The sequence below is a fragment of the Canis aureus genome, chromosome 6, assembly GCF_053574225.1.
Source record: "Canis aureus isolate CA01 chromosome 6, VMU_Caureus_v.1.0, whole genome shotgun sequence".
Classification (NCBI taxonomy): domain Eukaryota; kingdom Metazoa; phylum Chordata; class Mammalia; order Carnivora; family Canidae; genus Canis; species Canis aureus.
The window spans coordinates 71,367,191-71,388,829 of record NC_135616.1 but is presented as its reverse complement, the minus strand read 5'-3'; the positions used below and the strand labels follow the sequence as shown (position 1 = coordinate 71,388,829).

General features: G+C 35.1%; 1 protein-coding gene across 5 annotated transcripts in view; it reads left to right on the top strand.

Moving 5' to 3' along the window:
* Positions 1–16,887, top strand: part of RCOR3 (REST corepressor 3) — a 53,198-nt gene extending 36,311 nt beyond the window's left edge. For 4 of the 5 annotated variants that reach the window (XM_077902200.1, XM_077902202.1, XM_077902201.1 and 1 more), the window contains exons 10-12: positions 5,264–5,321; positions 13,544–13,785; positions 14,260–16,887. In XM_077902200.1, coding sequence (XP_077758326.1) covers positions 5,264–5,321; positions 13,544–13,785; positions 14,260–14,604 — 645 coding nt within the window. In that variant the 3' untranslated portion in view covers positions 14,605–16,887. The remainder of the gene's footprint in view (positions 1–5,263; positions 5,322–13,543; positions 13,786–14,259) is intronic. The other variant, XM_077902203.1, reaches the window with a different exon arrangement.
* Positions 16,888–21,639: the final 4,752 nt, after the last annotated feature.

The following is a 21,639-nucleotide window of genomic DNA, read 5'->3' as shown; positions in this document are numbered from 1 at the left end:
ACGAGTATTCCCTGAGCACTTACCATGTGCTCACTGTAGTGCCAATTACTATGGAGAATTTAGTGGAAGTGTAAAACAGTTTTCTCTCATGAAGCATATTGTCTACTTCGGAAAGCCAACTTGGTTGCAGAGGACGAGTAAACGCGGTGTAGAGAGATGTTAACAGAATTGAGTTCAACCGAGGCTTCTTTATGATAGAGATCACTGGGTAAGGGCCAGGGTATAAAAGTCTGTGGGAGCTAAGAAGAGAAGTTTGCCTTTTAAATTAGGTCAAATGGGAAGACCTTGTAGTTTCTTTGATATAGAAGGATGTAATGGGAATTTTTAACTTTTGGAAGGTTATCCTGGCAGTATTATTATACAGGCTAAGTTGGAAGCGTTACAGCTGTTGAAATACTAGGCATGTGAGTGATAAATGGTAAAAAGGGGTTTTGGGGTAAGGTCAGGTATTAGTTGTAGGAGTGGACAGCAAATGATAAAGGCAAAGAACATTGCAAAATAGAAATTAATATATCTATTTGAAAGTATGTAAGAGTGTTGGGGGGAGTGGTAGCCTGTGGTCTTATGCTTTGATCTGTTTTGGTTGGAGGTAGGTAGATGGGGAAAAGGAGATTAATGAATCCAGGAAGGAAGAAGCTAAAACAGGAGTGCTTTTTGAAGCTAGGCATTTTCCCACCTGTGGATGTTTTCATGCATAGGTGGGTGACATCCTTTCATTATGGATGTTGGATGAAATTTTCAGGATTGGATGGAAAGTTTAACATGGTACCCTTTTCTGATTCTTTCAATTCAGAGATAGTATGAATCTACTCCTGACAAAAATGGGAAAGATGTGAAGACTAATTTAGCAGGGAAAGGATGTAGTAAAGACGCTGAATTCACGAAGAAAGTCATAGGTTGTTCTTGAAGGCTCTTTGGGGCTTTTCATATTTTTAGTTTTATAACTATTATATGTTGTATTATTTTAGTTGAGATTAATATTTTATTATTTTATAGACAACAGTATTTCAGGCTGCAGTTTGCTGTAGAAGAATGTTCTCAAAAAAAAAAAAAAAAAAGAATGTTCTCAATGGTATTGCCTAGCTAACCATAACTACTACACAATTTTAGATTCCTAGATATATTTTAGTTGTCCTTTCTGTGAATTAAACAAATCTTTACCAAAGTTTAAAAGAGAATAGAAAAATCAGTAACTTGAAGGAATCTTATGTATTTAAAAAATTTTGACCCTGTTTCTTCTTCACTCTTCCCTTTCTTCCACTGCTTCTGTTTTGTCATACACAGATTCTATAATTTAATGCAATTTCAATCCTCTTCCCTACATTTTTCACTGAAGCTACTGCTTAAAGGCTAACACTGCTACTGATCAAAAACTCCACAGCTCTAATTCATTTCTCTTGCCTTCTTCTGAACCTTGACAGAGATGACAACCTCTCTCTTCCTTTAACTTTTGAGAGGTGATGTTGCCTTTTGTAACTATTATGTTCCTTTCTCAGAGTAATTTTCCTTTCTATACATAAATATAAGCATTCTCCCAAGTTTTTCTCCTCAAAATTCACTTCTCTTCGGAAACATCATACAAACTCATCACTTCACTATATTAAAATTACGTCATATATACATTTAAATGACACAAACTCAACCACAGATATGAGTATGTCCAGTAATAGCAAGTAGAGGAGAGCTGGCAGTCCTGCCTGAATTCCTTTTTATCAAGTGTCTCCCGTAGAGTCAGCAGTTAGGGGCTGGAACTATGAATCCACTATCTTTAGAAGGCTTTAGCTTCCTCATGCCTCCTGGGTAAGCAGTCTCCTTTTCTTGAAATTCTAGTATTTAAATATGTATTTATGTTTTTCATTCACTGCTACCCTAAATTTCAGTCAAAGGCTTCATCTCGGATTAACTGAAAAACTAGTGGTTCATTTTGGTGTTGGAGGAATACCTGGCCATGTGGACTTATTGAGAGATTATGTGCCTGTCTCCATGACTACCTTTATAGGAGCATTTCAATAGTAATTTGGAATTAGAAGCAAAAAATCTTTTTTTTTTTTTTAAATTCATAGGTTGATTTTAGAATCTTACATCTGAATATGACTCCATTGTTTTCCCTCATAAACATTTTCCAGACCTTTAAAAGCTGTGTTTGCATAGATGAATCTATTTTAGCCTCAAGTGAACCTGAGCTCCACCTGGATGTCCTGCTTAAAACTCATTGTCAGTGAACCCCAAGTTACAGTCCTCATCTCAGTCTTGCCTTCCCACACCTCCCCACTCAGCATTTCATAACTTCTTAGGTCCTTAACAGCACTATCCTCCACCCAGCTGTCCAGGCTTCAAATCTTCCTCTGGGTGGAATCCTGCTTCTCTCCCCCTGTTCCCTCCCCACAAAAAACTATTGCATATTAAATTTAGTGTGAGCTCATTAACCTTGGTATTTACTGCCTTTCCAAAAAGTGGCCCCTACTATATTTTAAATATCACCAACTTCCAGGCTTATTTATCACTTCTTCCTAATTGTTGATCCTGTTGTTGTTTATACATGGTGTGTCTTCTCATCTTCGCCTTTCAGAAACTTATTCTGTTCTGTAACCCACCGCAGTGTCCAGCCCCTCAACTGGCTTTCTTCTCTGTTCTAGTCATTGTGATTTCTTCCTCTCATCTTTGAATCCCTAGCATACTCTGAACTAATTTTATTAGTAGCTATTTGTGTTTATCCTATCTCCTGATTTGCTTATAAGGCAAAATAAGTTTTCATAGTGCATGTTACTTTCATTTTTTTGTTCTTTTCCATTAATGATACGTTTTCTTCCAGTTTCTGCCTTTCAGATTTAACAAACACCACTTGATCAACTTTAGCTTCTGTTCAGGTGCTGTGACAGTGTTTTTTACATATGTCCTAAACATAGCTTAATATATATTTTACATTTATTCTAACTTTATTTTTTTTTTTAATTTTTTTATTTATTTATGATAGTCACACACAGAGAGAGCGAGAGAGGCAGAGACATAGGCAGAGGGAGAAGCAGGCTCCATACACCGGGAGCCTGACGTGGGATTCGATCCCGGGTCTCCAGGATCGCGCCCTGGGCCAAAGGCAGGCGCTAAACCGCTGCGCCACCCAGGGATCCCTTATTCTAACTTTAGTCCTCAGAATAAGTTGCATTGTAGTATTACAGGAGATCTCTGTATCCAAATGCTCATTAATCTAAAGGATTCATGGAGAAGCACAAGTTGCCATACAAGAGAATATTCACTAATGAACTAAGCATTTATAAAATTAGGCTGTGCTCACCAGCTATCCCTAATTAACTCTAGCTGTTACTTTCCTACCCATCTCATCAACATCCTTCTCTCTTACTTTCTTGCTAATGTAATGCAAATACAGCACAAACCAAAATGAAATTTTAAACCTTGTAAAAGATTTTCTTCAAGTCTATGAAAGTACAAGAGAATGACTTTAATCTCTTGCAAAATTGTTGACAGATGGGTATTTAGCAGTTAACCATTGAAGAGAAAAGGATGATGACTCAGAGGACTTCAAAAAAGAATATGAGTAACAAAGAATTAAGGGAGGCCCTTGAAAGAATTGTTGAGGTCTTCAAAACAGAAATGACCCACTCTGTGCTCATATTGTAAATTTCAAAGCCAGTGAATGTTACACCATTGTATGGTCAGCAAAGATGGGAGCTTTAATTAAAGTGTATTTAATCATTAACTATTTTTTTTTAATTTCGTAAGTTTTAGTTTCATATTTCAGATGAAGTTGAAGTCAACCCTTTTTTACCGTTTATTCTGAAATATGTGGACCTGTTTTAAAAAGGTTCTAGTACCAATTATCCTTGGGTACCAAGGACCTCTTTTATCTACCTTTTCACAGTACAGGTGGCATCAGACTGCTGGGTTTCAACTCAACATATTAGCTCCTTTCCATTCTTGTTCATCTCCTTTTTCTTTTTCGTTCCTTTTTTTCACTTTCTAAACCTTGGTTCACCCTTCTTTTATTACTGCTGCTTTACAGCCTATAGCCCCCTCTTTTTCTTTACCTTTTTATTTCTTTTTTTTTTTTTCTTTACCTTTTTAATGTTCTTTTGCTTCTTTGCCAGTATCCTCATCTTGAGACTTATCCACTATCTGCCTGGCCTTGCCTTACTATCTCTTCTTAATCTCCTCATCTGGTATTATCATTGCTTTCTGCTTTAGGTTTTTCCCTCTTTTACTCTGTTTTTTTTTTTTTTTTTTAATCTCAATTTTTTTTCTAATTTTGAATTTTTGTTTTATTCTTTCTTCTGAATGCTTACTTTTTACACCTGTTCACTCATGGTGAGAAAGTAGATATACCCTAGAACCTCTATGTGCTGAAGAAACTTTTATTAAGATCATGAGTGAGATACGGTCTAAACACTTGTTCTCAAAGGAAGCCTTTCTTTCTATTTTGTCCAGCCTAGCCATGTAGTACACCAGGCCAGTTTATCTGGGCAGTTTCTTCTGTAAACCTCTGTAGGCTGGTGTACTTAATTTCTGTCTCTCCTTTGACTGCCAGAAGTCCTTGTACTAATCAGTGGGTATACACTAATGAAATTTGATTATGTATTTAATATTGTAGTTTTGCCATAGTAAAAATCCTAAACTTGGGATTTTTTGAAACAAAAATTGTGGGGAGGTCTTGGGGGGAAAAATCAATTCTTATAGTGGGTCACTTTCTACTTCAGAAATTTAAGAAATATTTTAGGAATTAGGCCTGATGTACAATTCTGTATTAATTTATAACACTGGTTTTTTGGAGTAAGGTTAGGTTTAATCTAAATGTGAAGAGAAAATAAATAAATAAATAAATGTGGAGAGAAAAAATTTTAGAGCAAGTTACAGATCCTCTCTAAAGATAAATCTCTTAAATGTTTAAAACTAGGCTAAAATTAATACGTGCTATGTGTGATAGGAACATTGTAGTTGGAAAATGGATGACTAATAGATTTTCTCAGTTTTAATGCCTCTGACTAGAGTATAAATGTGAATGTTGTTCATTCTCCCAAATTGGTACATTTCCCTTTCATATCTTTTTGTGTGGGTAAAAGGTAACTCAGAATATATTTTTTAATTCTTTTTTTTTTTTTTTTTTTTAATTCTTATAAAAACAGAATCTTCATAAATCAGAGTTTTAGTAATCTCATGTCTATGATTTGGTGAAAAGTTAAACAAAAATAAGCACTTTGGAAAAATGTCTGTCTTCATATCCTCATTAGGAAACTTCTCTTTAATTTTGTAGTCAAATCAGAAAATTAATGCCCGTTGGACCACAGAGGAGCAGCTTCTAGCAGTGCAAGGTATATTAAAGATAAGCAGTTATTGTTGTTAATTATTTAACTTGTCATGAAAGGTGACTACCATAGTTCTTCCCTTCCTTTAGAAATGGATCAAGAAAGGGCTCTTGTGTTTACCACAAAGTCCTGATAACCAGGAATTCTGTTTTGTTCTTGTGGATGTGACTTTACTGAGCTTATATGCATTTTGGGTCCTGTACCGCATGTAGCACATTCTCAGCCTTAACAATGATGGTGATGATAAGCTTGAACAAGTCATATGGTCTCTGTGCCTTTGCTTCAGTTTTCGTGCAGTTGGGTTCATTCTTACTATATTAGTCATTGATAACTCATCATTAAAAGCGTAAACTATTATATGTTTCTGGTTTTTCTAATTACTCTGTATAATAGTGTTTCTCTATTTGATAAATGTCAGGTACTGAAAATATTAATGATATACTTAATTTTCAGTGTATCGTAACTTAAGAGATATGCCACTGAATGCTTAGAAAGCCGACTTTAAAACATATATATAGAGTTAAAAGATACATTAAAATATATATATAGCATTTTAAATGTACTATTTATAAGAATGCTTTGTTAAATTATATGGGAGAGCACTTTTTGTATTATGAATCCCATGGGCAAATCAGTAGCATTATTAAATTGGATTTTTCCCATGTTTGAATTACTTAAGGAAGGACAAACTGTATATTTTTTATTCAGTGTTGTAGTTTTTTGTTTTTTGTTTCTTTTTTGTTCAAGATAAACTTCTGTAGGACTGATTGTGTAATTATAAATTTGGTCTCCAATTTGGTTTTTTGTGGTTGAACCCTCTTTGTGTTGAATACTAATAGCTTTTTTTTATCTAGGTTAACTACTATAAGAGAAACAAAACATATAAGTATACTTTAAAAAATATTTCTAAGTATTCAAACACAGAAAACATATTTTACTCAAAAAGGTTGTGCAGGTATCATTTGGATGTGAGAGTAATGTAATTAAAGATTGGTTAATAGATGACTCTGCAGTTTGGACTAGAGTAAGTAAGAATTACCCTGCCAGTGTGATTAGAAAATGTCACAGGAGGGTGCCATCGGGATGATGTCAGCCTTCTCTTTGGCCTGTACAGCACAAGACAGTCATTTTATAAACAGAATAAACACTTGATCCTATGGAGACAGAGTGCTGTATGTGCATGGAGCACATCTATAGTTGGGGAACTAAGTTTCTAAATGAGTCAGAACAAAGTTTAATTAGTGTATAATGTTCAATAATAGCTATGTTTAAATTAGAAACTGTTTAAAATTTAGATTTAAAAATGAGTAGGAAAAAAAAATGGGTAGGAGCGCCTGGCTGGCCTACTCCATAGAGCATGCTGCTAGATCTCAGGGTCATGAGTGCAAGCTCTGTGTTACTTAAAAAGCAAACAAAGAAACCTAGTATTTTCAGAGGCTGCTTCCTATTGATTTAGATCTATGACTTATAGCTCTAATGTAGTTATTTGAGGAGACATTGCTTTTGTTGATGTAAAGCCTGTGTTTCTATCCATCTTAGCGTGTATGTGTGTTTGTGGGTAGCCCATAGATTAACCCTGATTTCCGGTATTTCAGTTGCTTAAAGGTTAGTATATAAATCTTGTACTCTACTATAAGAAAATATCCCAGTGAAAGGATTTTCTGGAGAGACTTGTGAGGAAAATCTGGGCTAATGTTTCTAGAGGATTCAAGATTTGATATTGTTCTGCAGTACTACCATGGAATCTTATGGCTGGATCAAATATGTAGAGCTGCATTCAAGAGAATGAGCAATGGCAAGATTTACTTGTATAGTTTGAGCTGTATATGTGGATATTATCTCAGTTTATAAATATTAAAAGAATTTGTATATAATCAAACATTTCATCTCTGCTGAGATATTCAGTATTATGTTCTTATACACATTTAAAAAGTAATTCCTAAATAAATTACACTAATGCAGCAATTTGTACAAAAATATACATGTTCTTAGGATTTTGAAGCCACTTTCTTAATATGTTAATGTCTTTATCTTAACTCTAGGGAATTTTTGTTTCACTTTGAGTTTTTAAGGCTTTTTTGGGGGGGAAATGGTTCATTATATAAAAGAAAACAATATAGAGCTCTTTGTGTCCAAAATAGTTACCTTAGGGAAAACAAAAAGTGCCATTTTTGCTAATGAGCCCACATGTTCATATAATGCTCAGAAGTGTGTCTTATAAACAGTGTAATCCTATAGTAATGTCACCTGTACCTGAATCTCTGTGGTTAAGGTACATAACCACAGGTTTTATTTTAACATGTAGTTTGCTGTCCATAAGTACCCATCTTAGTGGGCAATTGTTTTGTTTTTCTTCTTTTTAATCTTCATGTTTGATAAACCTTTATATATTATTATGACTTTCAGGTTTACAAAATATAAATCATTTGTTTTGATATTAACATTTTAGTTTTATTTTATAGCTATTTTATAGCATTTTATATTTAAGACATTTTAGTTTTATTTTATAGCTATTTTATAGCATTTTATATTTAAGACATTTTGTGTATATTCTGATTTGACACTCATTTATTAAATGCCTTTTTAAATCTTGCTCATAGTTGACTATTAGAGTGACCTGGAGAGAGAAACTCTATAGTGTCATAGTGAGACTTCTAATTCAAAAAATAAACTTTTTTGTTGTAACTTTTAAAACCACATACATATATTAGGATTATTTCCTAGGGCTTAAATATATATTTCCCACTTTTTCCCCATCTACTCACATTGTTGTTAACTAAATACTACCATTTAAATAATAACTATTTAAATAAATAAATAATATTTATTTATATAATGAATAAGTAAATAAATATTAAGCTATTTTTCCTTCTTTCTCCCCTAATTGGAAGGGCAGGGAGTCCTGCTCAGACCAAACAAGAATGTCTGTTTATAATTGTTAATGTTAGCTCTAGGTATGTTATAACTTCATTAACATTCTTCAAGAGTCCCCAGATAGGTTATTATTATAAGTGTGGCTAATTTAAACCTCTAAAAAGTACTTGTTAAGAATGTATTTCTATACTTTCTATAATCTGTTTTAGTCTTTTAAGTTTCTGAGTTTTCTTTCTTTTTTTTTCTCTCTTTCTATCTTTTCTTTCTTTTAATATTTTATTTATTCATGAGAGACACAGCGGAAGGGACAGAGACATAGGCAGAGAGAAAGGCAGGCTCCCTGCAAGGAGCCCAATGTGGGACTCGATCCCAGGACCCCAGGATCACACCCTGAGCCAAAGGCAGATGCTCAGCCACTGAGCCACCCAGGTGCCCCAAGTATCTGAGTTTTCTATTACAACAAACTAGTTAACAGATTAATTATAGTCTTCACAGTTCATGTTAGTGGAAATATCCCTATTTATAGCTTGTTTCATATATATATAAATGATTTTTTCTAATCTGTAGTGCTCTTAGAAGTTATCCTAAAATCAGTCTTGATATTCATATGATAAACATTTCTTATTTAGCAAGAATTAAGAAAGGAACTAGATTTGGGTGTATTTTTTTCATGTAAAATGGAACGATTTTTAACTGTTTTCAAAAAATAATAATACATTTAAATGATAGGACAAAACATTGACTCTTTAAAGTATAGAAGGGCAGAACCTAGTATATACAGTATTTATTTTAGGCCTTCCCTTAAATGTATTCATTTCATAATCATTAGTGCTAAAAAAATAATATACTCCTCAACCAAAATGTTAGTGCTATTTTGGGGTAAACAACAAGAAACTTTCCCAGTTTTATCAGGATATCAGCTTTAATTTTTAGGTTTTTTTTCCCCCCTTTTCATATTACCTGTCTTCTTATAAAACAGGAAATGATGGAACTATGTTCACGTCAGTTATGCTTTCACAGTTAAATGTTAGCTTCTCTTCCTGTAGTTTATACATTTTATTTGTTTTTAGGTTGTAAGCCTCGAAATTTTCTTCTAATTTTATCTTGTACATTTAAAAAAAAAAAAAAAAAGAATGTTTCTTAAAGGAGGAGAGAATGGTTTTGGTGCTTGATTAAAACAGCGATTGTAACCCAGTACGTGAATAATCAAAAGGAAAGGGAGATCAGGAGATTCATATTTTTTCATCTAAAAGACACTCATTTGCTTTAGAGAGTTTCTTCTATTATAACAGGTATCACAAGAATGGAGACCCAAAAGTATAATTGTCAGCCCTCTGATGCACTTGCTTCAAATAATTAATGATTCAAAATTTCCAGCATCTTTGTGATGGGATTTAACTTAAAACAAGGATGATGGGAACACAAGACTCAGAAGAGAAAGGCTAGATATTAGAAAGAGAATTGATTCTGACTTTTAGACCTCACCTAGATAGATGCACCATTCACTGTCCCACTGCTGTTGGTATCTTTTCTTTACTATGAATTCTTGAAGAGATTTATAGGTGGTAGAAAGAAATGCATGTTGCCAAATGGTTTGAGTTTAAAATTAATATTTTATTGATAGGAAAGAACCACATCCCTGGGATTTCTAGATATCACTATGTTCTTATTTCAGAAATAGGTTTCCTGGTTATACTAAGTACATGCTCACTTAAGAAATATTGTTATAAGAAGCAAGAAATAATACCACCACCACCCCCAAACACACACAAGTTGTACTACCTGGAAGCAGCTTGCTACTCTTAACGTTTTGACTTTTTTGGTAGCCCAAGATCAGATTTTAAAAATAACATTTTAAATATACCAAAAGCAGATTCATGATATCCCTTCTATCTCAGGAGAGATAGAGGAGGGGAGAGCCTATAATTCTATGTCCACAGTTGAGAAACACTACACTACAAATGCCCCTGAAGTTACAGTGTTACTAGCCAAATCTTTAAAAATATGAATATATGTTTTTTTGTGGGGCAGAGTAAAGAATACTGTTTGGAGAATGTGGGCTTTTATAAAATGTGACGAGAGTTATACTTTTATATTACTTTCCAAGCAAAACTGTAAAAGTGTATGTTAAAGATTATAAGGTATCATCTGCCAGCATAGGAAGCCAGGTTGTTTCACTGCAACTTTCGAAATTTGACTGAAAACACTTTTTTTCCTCTTCCTGGGAAATTTACAATATACCTGTTCCAGGATTTTCTAAAATTTTATTCTAGTAACCTTTAAAAACTGACCTTTGGCCCTAAAGGTGAGAAGTTTAATTTAAAACCATGGTTCAGATGGACCTAATCCTTTTACATCTTCAGGAAGAGAGATTTAGTCACGATTTAATTCCCATGCTGATAAAGCAATCGGATGGCCTTACTTATTATAAAATTGTGAAAAAAGAATGGACCACCCTTCTTCTAGGTACAAATTGGAACTAAAGTGGCTCTGATACCTTGGGAAGTTAAAGTTCATTGCTCTGCATTGCTACACCTGCTAGGTTTTCTTCCAGAAGCCTAGCTGAGGATTCTTCTGAAGGAGTTGCCCTAGTAAATCTTAAGTTGGTGTTTCATTAGAATTTAACTAGTTATTAGCCACAGTATGGACTTAAGAATTCCACCTACTAACCAAAATATGCTATTGAACCAGTTTCATGGGAAGTGTGAAGGTGGTAAAGAAGTTAGCTATATGTGACTCTTGTGCTGTGGGGGAGAAAAATCAGTCCTATTTCCTGAGCACCCTATGTACCCAGCATTATATTTCATAGGACAGTACTTTCCAACCTTTCTCACATCATGGTATACAGAAAAAAAAATTAATGAAATTTGTCACAACACTCTGGGGCAAATGGATGAGGCTGCTGTTGTCCAGAGAGGACTGCCAAGGAGCTCTAGTTATTCCAGTCTCTGCCCAGCCATCCTGCAAGTTGAGGGCATTAATATTCCTGAAGGCCCATTTGTTCTCAGGACATGAGTGGGATCCTCAATCAGACTATAAAAGTCTGCAGTATGGTCTGAGCCTTAAGATTTTGTAAAGTAGTTTATATGAAACTGGCATACATGAGTTAATAATAAACATATCTGGGTGACTTAGAACCTAGGCGACTTGGAAAAAGTCCTTGACATCCAAAGTATCTGGGAAAACTAAGGCTTCTATAGGAAGTAGTTTTGGTTTGTGGGTCTATAATTCTGGAAGTACAACAATGTTGGTGACAAGGTAAAGTCCATTGAGTAAGGGAAAATAAAACAAGATCCCAAAAAAGGAGGACAGTTGTAAAATGGAATGTACATGGGGATAACTTCCTGGTGGATTTTGGAATATATTTTGCTAAACAAATGGGTATTCTGAGGATTGTAATATCTTCATACTTGGAAGTCAGAGTTAGTCTTAATGTGACTTCTTGCTACAATACAGAAAAATTATCTTAGATTTATTTAAAGTTTTCATTTCCAAACTCATATATTCAGTAGCTTTGGTCATTTCTAGAACATAAATTAAATATCTCTTGTAAAAATTAGTACATCGATAGAACACTGTGTCTGATTTCATTCAAATTAGGAGTTGTTTTTCAGTACAGCAATGTCAAACGAGTTGTTATTTTCCAAAGTATAAATGATAGAGAAGTACTTGAATATATAGCAATAATTCCTAATATTAAATAACCTTAGATTTTTATTGCCCAATAAACCCTCACTGTAACCTAGTCACCCTTAGGATAGATATACTCAGTTACAGAGTTTGAACTGGAAATAAACTCATGGATTTAAAGAGAACTTATGTTGCTAAATACTATAAATAATGTTAAGTGTCATAATTTATTGGCATACATATCTTTCCCTTTGAGAACAGAGCAAGTGAGCAGTTTACAAACCTCAAACTCCGTATTAAAAATCATTATAGCTTAATAATGTCAAACCTCCTGCTCAAAATGCTCTTTAAGGTAGAGGACTTCCCATAAAGTCAAGCCTACCTAGTTGAATATAAGCAAAAGATACTCACAGTCAAGTTCTCTATAAAATAAAGGCAGAAATTAAAAACAAGAATTTTGTCATGATGGTGCTTTAAGGTGATTGGATAAATGATACCAATAGGGATCTGTAAGAATGTATCTAGCATTTCTCCTGAAGTGTTAACATAGCCTTATATTATTGTCTCATCTGTGATTGTATACATGTTGAATTTATTTAAATTCCCATGATTCTGGTTGCTTAGGTTACAATATGGACTTTACTATCATAAGTATCATTTTTTTCTCCTTTGTCATCTCTGTAATGAGTTACTGTTTTCTGATATTTTAAACAGTAGTTATCAAGTTGTCAAATCAAAAATTTTGATAGCTTTTATATTTTGAGTTAAGCGCATCTTTCTAGAATGAGCCAGTGAACGTCCTTTTAGAATTCCCTTAAGAACACCTTATTATCTGATTATATAAAGTCATTCCAAATCCTGTAGTATGAATAACTGTCTCAAGTTCATAAATCAAATCTTTCACTACAGTAAAGTTTCCATTACAAACTGTTAGGTTCTCAACTGAATGCACAGTCCTTCTTAAATTTAAGGTAGTGATGAGCGCAAGTACTCTACACAGTAGTCACTACTGTAACCCTATTCTTTAGGCTACAAAGTACAGCTAGGAATCTTCCTCATACGCAGTCTGGGGACTATTAGATAAGTTGAAATCCAACCAACTCTGAAAAATAGCTTCCCCTTTTTTTGCCCATCACATGATGATTCTTTTTTGTGTTTAAATTCTTATCTCATTTCTGTTCATTGGTACCCTGGTGAGATTAGGCAAGTAATCCTGTTGAAGCTGGTATTACAACCAAAATTATAATGCTTTTCTTAATGTGGGAACTCTTAAGACTACTCACTCAGTCCATTGAGGGGATAAAAGAGATGGCTCATTCCCATCCAGTTTTGTTTACAAACGGTGTTGCTCAAATTTAGGTGACTGGCTACTAGGGAAATAAATGAATGTGGAATTGAGGATGGAACAAAGAATTCAATGCTTTACAATAAATGGACTGTATTTGAGAGTTCAAGAGAGGATTGGAGAAAATAACTGAGTATGTAAAAAATGGTAAGTTTCTGATTGTTCAGTTGAAGGCAAGTGGCTGGCTCGCTGAAATGACATAATTGATAGTTTTCATCTGTGACCCTGATATCTTAGTCTCTCTCTCAGAATTGAGACATGAGCAGAGTTAATGAGAAAGGATTTTCATTGCTGGTATCTTTTGTGTGTGCATGATGTTTAGTACACACAGCTCTCCTTATTGATCCTTCACAGGTGTATTATTTACTTTGCTTTCCAGGTGTCCGCAAATATGGTAAAGATTTTCAAGCTATTGCAGATGTAATTGGCAACAAGACTGTTGGCCAAGTGAAGAACTTCTTTGTAAACTACAGGCGTCGGTTTAACTTAGAGGAGGTATTGCAGGAGTGGGAAGCAGAACAAGGAACCCAGGCTTCTAATGGTGATGCTTCTACTTTAGGGGAGGAGACAAAAAGTGCTTCTAATGTGCCATCAGGGAAGAGCACTGATGAAGAAGAGGAGGTGTGTTTGTGTATGGAATTTGAGCTAATATGAGTTGAGGAATCATCATTTTGTGTGGTGTGTTCTGTAAGGTTAATCTGTCAGAGGACTAGCTAAATGAGCATGAAAGGTTGACAATACACTTACCCAGTGGTGCCCCTCTGGTGGTGACTCCTAAGTCCTAATGACATGCTAAGTTCTGATCCTAGAAGAATGGAGAGTGTATTGTTCTTTCATAGTCTTATTTTTATTTCCAGTGTTAAGCTGTTTACTAATAAAGATGCCTGTTTGGTAGCTTCGTTGCTTTTTCGGTTTTTGGTTTTTTGTTTTGTTTTGTTTAAAATAAAAGAAGCTTGTGCTTCCAAAAAACACTGGTGTTATGTTTTTGTTTTGTTTTGATTTGTTTTGTTTTTCCTGTGACAGCCCAAACTATATTGTATTAAGTTCGTTAGGAACTCTCATCTCATACATGTATTTTTGTTTCCTCACCTCTAGGCACAGACCCCACAGGCTCCTCGGACTCTGGGTCCATCACCTCCTGCCCCATCATCCACTCCAACACCAACAGCCCCCATTGCCACTCTGAACCAGCCTCCACCACTTCTTCGTCCAACACTGCCTGCTGCCCCTGCTCTTCACCGGCAGCCTCCTCCACTCCAGCAGCAGGCTCGGTTCATCCAGCCCCGGCCAACTTTAAATCAGCCTCCACCACCTCTCATTCGCCCTGCTAATTCTATGCCACCCCGTCTAAACCCAAGACCAGTGTTGTCCACGGTTGGTGGTCAACAGCCACCGTCACTTATTGGAATTCAGACAGATTCACAGTCCTCACTGCACTAAAATTAAATTGGACAGATCTACAGTAACTCTTCACCCCATCATTATACCAATGCTCATCAGACTGATGCAAAAGAGGAGAGAGCAATCCCTCCTAGATACTGAGGCTGCGAACTAGTTCTGTGGCAGTGGGCTAGCATAAGTGGATGTCTAGGAAATTTTTTGGTTCATACAACCGAACTAAATGTTAATACAACAAAAAGCCTATAGTTAGCCTCCTTTCTAGAGTATACGTTCAGTGACATGATCTCATAAAAGGAAAAAAAAGACTAAGTATTCTATATACCAAGGTTTTTTTGTTTTGTTTTTACTGTATTTATTTTATTGAGATTCTTTATATTTCTGCCTCTTCATAGTCAAGACTCTTAGTACAGAAATACTGACTTAGGAATTGTGAAAACTCCTTAAGTTTCTTAAGGATGTTTGACTTTTTTCTTTCTTCCTTAATTTAATTTTTAACATTTTCCTATGTTAGGAGTGCAAGAATAAATAGCCTGCATTTCAGATTTTGACATATGTTCATTTAATGCATATTTAAGAAATTATAGTACATATCCCTTTTTTCAAAAAAAAATCTTGCTTTTTTTTCTAAAGGAATTTTTAATATATTCCTTTAAAAGAAAGCAATTTAATCAATTGCAAAGCAATTATATGAAACCACAAAGAATGTACTGAACCTACTAACCCTTTAACATACACTTTAGGGTCCTAGTGCAAAGTCCTTGCTTAAAGGTCATTGACCCGTCATCTATCAGTAATAAGAGAATTGGAATAATAATTTTACATACAAATGAGAACTTAATTTGTTGAAGTACAATGTCTTTAAGTTCCTTGAAAATGGAATTAATTTTGATTTTTTTTTTAAATGTTTCTAAATGCTATCTGCTTTTAACTAGTAGTTGCCTATATTTGGGGACTTTAGAAGAGAATTATATTTTGTCAGTTACGTGAAGATAGTGGTTATGGAAGCATTTATTTACAATACCCTTTTTGTGTTTAGGTTCTGACTTAAAATTGCCCTCATACTTATATGGTCTACATTTAATATAAAGGATGTTTTCTTGATAAATCTCTATTGTACTATTTGGATACATTTGTGTATTCCTTGCAGCCGACCTGTGCTTGTGGGTTTGGTTTAGGGTTAAATCATCAGCATTATTTCATAAAATAAATTTAAGAATTTGTTCTGTGTTATCTAAAGATGTATCAGTATATTGTCACAGTTGTGCTGTTAACTTAAAATGCTCAGACCCCTTTTTATAAAGAAGCTAAAACATTTCAAGTCTTAATTGACACATAAATCATTAAGCACCTACAAATAATATTTTACAAGTAATAGTATTTCAACAATGTGTTACTAATATTTTTGATACAGTGATTTCATATTGGAATCCTGACTTGTGGAAAGGGACAGATCACTTAGATTACTAGTGGAACTTAAGGCTAAATGTTTGCACATTTATATTCTCATCATATTTAGAACTATGTCACGAAATAGTCAACACCTAAGGCCCTTGATTTATGTTTTTGAGAAGTCATATATTCCCAGTGTTGGAAAAATAGTCCCTCCTATTGGCTCTAAAGCCTTAAGGAGCTATTCGATTTTAAATTCATTGATTAGTTTTAATTTTCAAGTTTAGATCACTTCTCATATGGACCTTAAGTTCTGGCACAAACTTCCTCCAGGGTGTGTCTTTTCTTTCTCACTGGATCATCTTAAATAGTTCCTACCCCTGGATTGTAACTAGATAAAAATCTGATTTAAAATTCTTAATATTCAGGAATTTATACTTATTTTTACTTTAAAAGCCACGGGGGGGGGGGCAGTTATATATCTTAAAAAGAAAGTATCTAAAGCATTTTTTTACAGTACTTAGATTGTCTTGCATATGTGCATACTATATGGCTTTTATTGTCTTGTCTCTTGTCAGTAGACCAGTATACAATGTGTGGGACATGTCAGTCAAGTTGGTCAGCACCAGCATCTGTCCAGCTGTTAAGTATATTATGATTCACTTAAAAATCTGTTCTATCCCAGCCATGGGCCAAGATGCTGTATCTGAGGGATGTGCTGTGATTTGATTTACGTACACTAGAGCACACAGTAGAAAAATCTGAGCTTCATTAGTAATATGACACATGTATATAGTGAGATGTCTTATTGTGTGCTTTGCATATTTTGTAAATATTTTGCACGTCATTAATTTTCTTTTTTGTTTAAGCAGTGTTTGGCCTGGAAGAGTGATATGCTTGCTGCTTAATCAAAGGATTAAAGAGTTAAAGATGTCTATGTCTTCTATTTTTATATAATTTCATGTTGTATGAAGAATTTAGGACCTCTTCACTGTGAAATTCTAAATATTGATTTTTTATAAGAAAGCAAAATCTAGAAATATTTTAATGACCATTTCATAATGTCAAGGTTATCATTTTTGAAAAATCTACACCCAACTATTTTTCATTACATAACTAAAAATAAATCACACTGTTGATACGCCTGGTAATATTAATGAAAAGATATTTTTTCTATATTCTCTAATTCCAGTGTGTAATATGGATGGAGGTAAAGGTAAGTTTGGATCAGTACTTTTCCTCAATAATTCTACAGCTGAGTAAAATAAAATGTAGAATAAAGATGAATGGAAACTTCTGTCTTAATATAGGCCAACATTCTTTTTAGAAATAGATGTAGGAAATAAGCAAAAAAAATGTCAGTTATGATTTTAAAAAATATTAAGAATATTGGCAAGTTTTTTGGCTAAAGTATTGAGTTTAGTTAGTAAATATGTTGTACTATTTTCAAAAGTGTATTAACTCAGACACGTTAATAATGGCTGATCACTTAACACTAGGGTATCAAGATCTCCTCAAAACAACTAATAATCTGACTTAGAACTCAAAGCAGGATCTGTCTTTCCCCTTTTGCTTCCCCAAAATAAATGAGGAATACATTCTGACTATAGGAAAACACAAAAATAAACTAACATGTATGTGTTAGTTTTTTAACAGGCATTCATCATAAATATTTGTAAGATGTTAATAGAGTAAGTGAATACAGTAAGAATCCGATAATCAAGTTTGAGGAAACATTTGATATAAAATGTAAGAAACGACCTCATTTTCTGACAGCATTTAATGGGGACACATAACCTGTCTTAGGACAAAGTAGGTCACAACCCCTCCCAACTTAATCTGATTATAACTTTACCTTAAGGAAGGAATGTCCTGCAGCAATGAATTTTAGTAGCAATAGAGTTTGGGAGTAAAATAGTAAAAGGAATCCTCCTGCATGTGTGAGTTTATACCTAAAAGGCCATGTAGCAATGTGATAAGTTATACTTTAGAATCCTAAAACTGGAATTTGAGTGAGCAGGGTCTCTAAGGAAAAAAGGTTGGGAATATGAACTACAGAGATCTAGGAGCAGTCTTCACAATGTAAATGGCATAAAGGATAGCCTCCCAGAATGCTTTATATAATGTACCCCCCCCCCCAGTTATTTTAAGGAAGGTTAATTTTTTATTCTGTATTATTTAATCTTATTTAAACATACCAGGTACAGTTACCATAACTAAGGAGGTCTTGAATAATCTCACAACAGAAGTTATCTCTTGAGCTATCTAGCTTATTGCCCCCAGAACAGCTTTCATGATTGGTAGGATTTGGCTTCAAGAGGCCTTTATTCCCAAAACCAATTTTGTTCATATGCTCTTGCTTTTCCAAGAGTTTGAAAACAATCAATCGCTGAGAGGCTTGTCACTTGGCTTATATATAAAAAAGAGTCTTCCCTGTACTATGGTGACACTTGGCCAACTCCATTGAACAAGGTACTTCACATCATGAGCCTAGGTTATTTTTCTTCCCTTCCAAATCTTACTGAAATGATGACAAATAATAAAAATTGAAATAGCCCTTAGCAGTGCAGGAAAGCCAGGGGAGGTGCCACCAGCAGATGGAGACTGATATATGATAAAACAAACTAACAATTGAGGAACCTCCATGAAAGCAAAAGCACAGGAAAACATTCTCAGAAGTGCCCCATAATAACCTCAGATTAGCTGCAGAGGTATAGAGCAGCCCCCCAAAGATTCCTACTTCCTGGTATTCATGCCCCTGTGTTTGAGCCACATGTAGTGACTTGCTTCTGACCAGTGGGATATGGCAAAGGTGATGATGTCACGTCTGTAGTCAGGTTAAAAGATTGTGACTTCTCTCCTGTTTACTAGACTATTGCATTCTCTAGTTGCATTTGCAGCCTATGAGAGACCGTGAAGCAGAGAACTCAGCCAAGCTGTGCCCTGATTTCTTACTACAGAAACTGAACTAATGAGTGTTGTTTTGAGCTGCTAAGTTTAGGTGTAATACTTGTTATGCAGCAATAGGAAACTAATACAATAGATGAATGTATACCATCTAACAAATAATTGCCTGGATGGCTCAGCGGTTGAGCACCTGCCTTTGGCTCAGGGAGTGATCCCCGGAGTCCTGGGATCGAGTCCCACATCAGGCTCCTTGCATGGGGCCTGCTTCTCCCTCTGCCTGTGTCTGCCTCTGTGTGTGTGTGTGTGTGTGTGTGTGTGTGTGTGTCATGAATAAATTAAATCTTTAAAAAAGAATAAATAGGCAAATCCACCATTAAAGTCCATGACCTATGTCTCAAATATTGATACATGAAAACCAGAAATAAGAATATAGAAGACTTGAACAAAACTATTGATCACCTCTAAGTGAAATTCATAGATCATTCCACCCAACAACAGAATACACATGAAATATTTCCAAGACAGACCATATTCTGTGCCATAAGTTTTAATAAGTGGAAAAGGATTCAAATCTTCAACTTGAATAAGTTGAAAAAGGATTCAACCCTCTGAGTATAATGGAATTAGAAATCAGCAACAGAAATCTGCAAAAAATGCCAAATATTAAACACATTGCTAAGTAAACTATAGGTCAAAAAATAAATTACAAGAGGAATTCAAATTGGCAAAGAAGAAGTCAAACTCTCCCTCTTCGCCGATGACATGATACTCTACATAGAAAACCCAAAAGTCTCCACCCCAAGATTGCTAGAACTCATACAGCAATTCGGTAGCGTGGCAGGATACAAGATCAATGCCCAGAAATCAGTGGTATTTCTATACACTAACAATGAGACTGAAGAAAGAGAAATTAAGGAGTCAATCCCATTTACAATTGCACCCCAAAGCATAAGATACCTAGGAATAAACCTAACCAAAGAGGTAAAGGATCTATACCCTAAAAACTATAGAACACTTCTGAAAGAAATTGAGGAAGACACAAAGAGATGGAAAAATATTCCATGCTCATGGATTGGCAGAATTAATATTGTGAAAATGTCAATGTTACCCAGGGCAATATACACGTTTAATGCAATCCCTATCAAAATACCATGGACTTTCTTCAGAGAGTTAGAACAAATTATTTTAAGATTCGGGTGGAATCAGAAAAGACCCCGAATAGCCAGGGGAATTTTAAAAAAGAAAACCATATCTGGGGGCATCACAATGCCAGATTTCAGGTTGTACTACAAAGCTGTGGTCATCAAGACAGTGTGGTACTGGCACAAAAACAGACACATAGATCAGTGGAACAGAATAGAGAATCCAGAAGTGGACCCTGAACTTTATGGGCAACTAATATTCGATAAAGGAGGAAAGACTATCCATTGGAAGAAAGACAGTCTCTTCAATAAATGGTGCTGGGAAAATTGGACATCCACATGCAGAAGAATGAAACTAGACCACTCTCTTTCACCATACACAAAGATAAACTCAAAATGGATGAAAGATCTAAATGTGAGACAAGATTCCCTCAAAATCCTAGAGAAGAACACAGGCAACACCCTTTTTGAACTCGGCCATAGTAACTTCTTGCAAGATACATCCACGAAGGCAAAAGAAACAAAAGCAAAAATGAACTATTGGGACTTCATCAAGATAAGAAGCTTTTGCACAGCAAAGGATACAGTCAACAAAACTCAAAGACAACCTACAGAATGGGAGAAGATATTTGCAAATGACATATCAGATAAAGGGCTAGTTTCCAAGATCTATAAAGAACTTATTAAACTCAACACCAAAGAAACAAACAATCCAATCATGAAATGGGCAAAAGACATGAAGAGAAATCTCACAGAGGAAGACGTAGACATGGCCAACATGCATATGAGAAAATGCTCTGCATCACTTGCCATCAGGGAAATACAAATCAAAACCACAATGAGATACCACCTCACACCAGTGAGAATGGGGCAAATTAACAAGGCAGGAAACAACAAATGTTGGAGAGGATGCGGAGAAAAGGGAACCCTCTTACACTGTTGGTGGGAATGTGAACTGGTGCAGCCACTCTGGAAAACTGTGTGGAGGTTCCTCAAACAGTTAAAAATAGACCTGCCCTACGACCCAGCAATTGCACTGCTGGGGATTTACCCCAAAGATACAAATGCAATGAAACGCCGGGACACCTGCACCCCGATGTTTATAGCAGCAATGGCCACGATAGCCAAACTGTGGAAGGAGCCTCGGTGTCCATCGAAAGATGATGGATAAAGATGATGTGGTTTATGTATACAATGGAATATTACTCAGCTATTAGAAATGACAAATACCCACCATTTGCTTCAACGTGGATGGAACTGGAGGGTGTTATGCTGAGTGAAGTAAGCCAGTCGGAGAAGGACAAACATTATATGTTCTCATTCATTTGGGGAATATAAATAATAGTGAAAGGGAATATAAGGGAAGGGAGAAGAAATGTGTGGGAAATATCAGAAAGGGAGACAGAACGTAAAGACTGCTAACTCTGGGAAACGAACTAGGGGTGGTAGAAAGGGAGGAGGGCGGGGGGTGGGAGTGAATGGGTGACGGCACTGGGGGTTATTCTGTATGTTAGTAAATTGAACACCAATAAAAAATAAATTAAAAAAAAAAAAACAAGAGGAATTAGAAAATACCTTGAACTGAAAATAAGTAAAAACACAGTGTATAAAAATCTATTGGATACAGCAAAGTTGT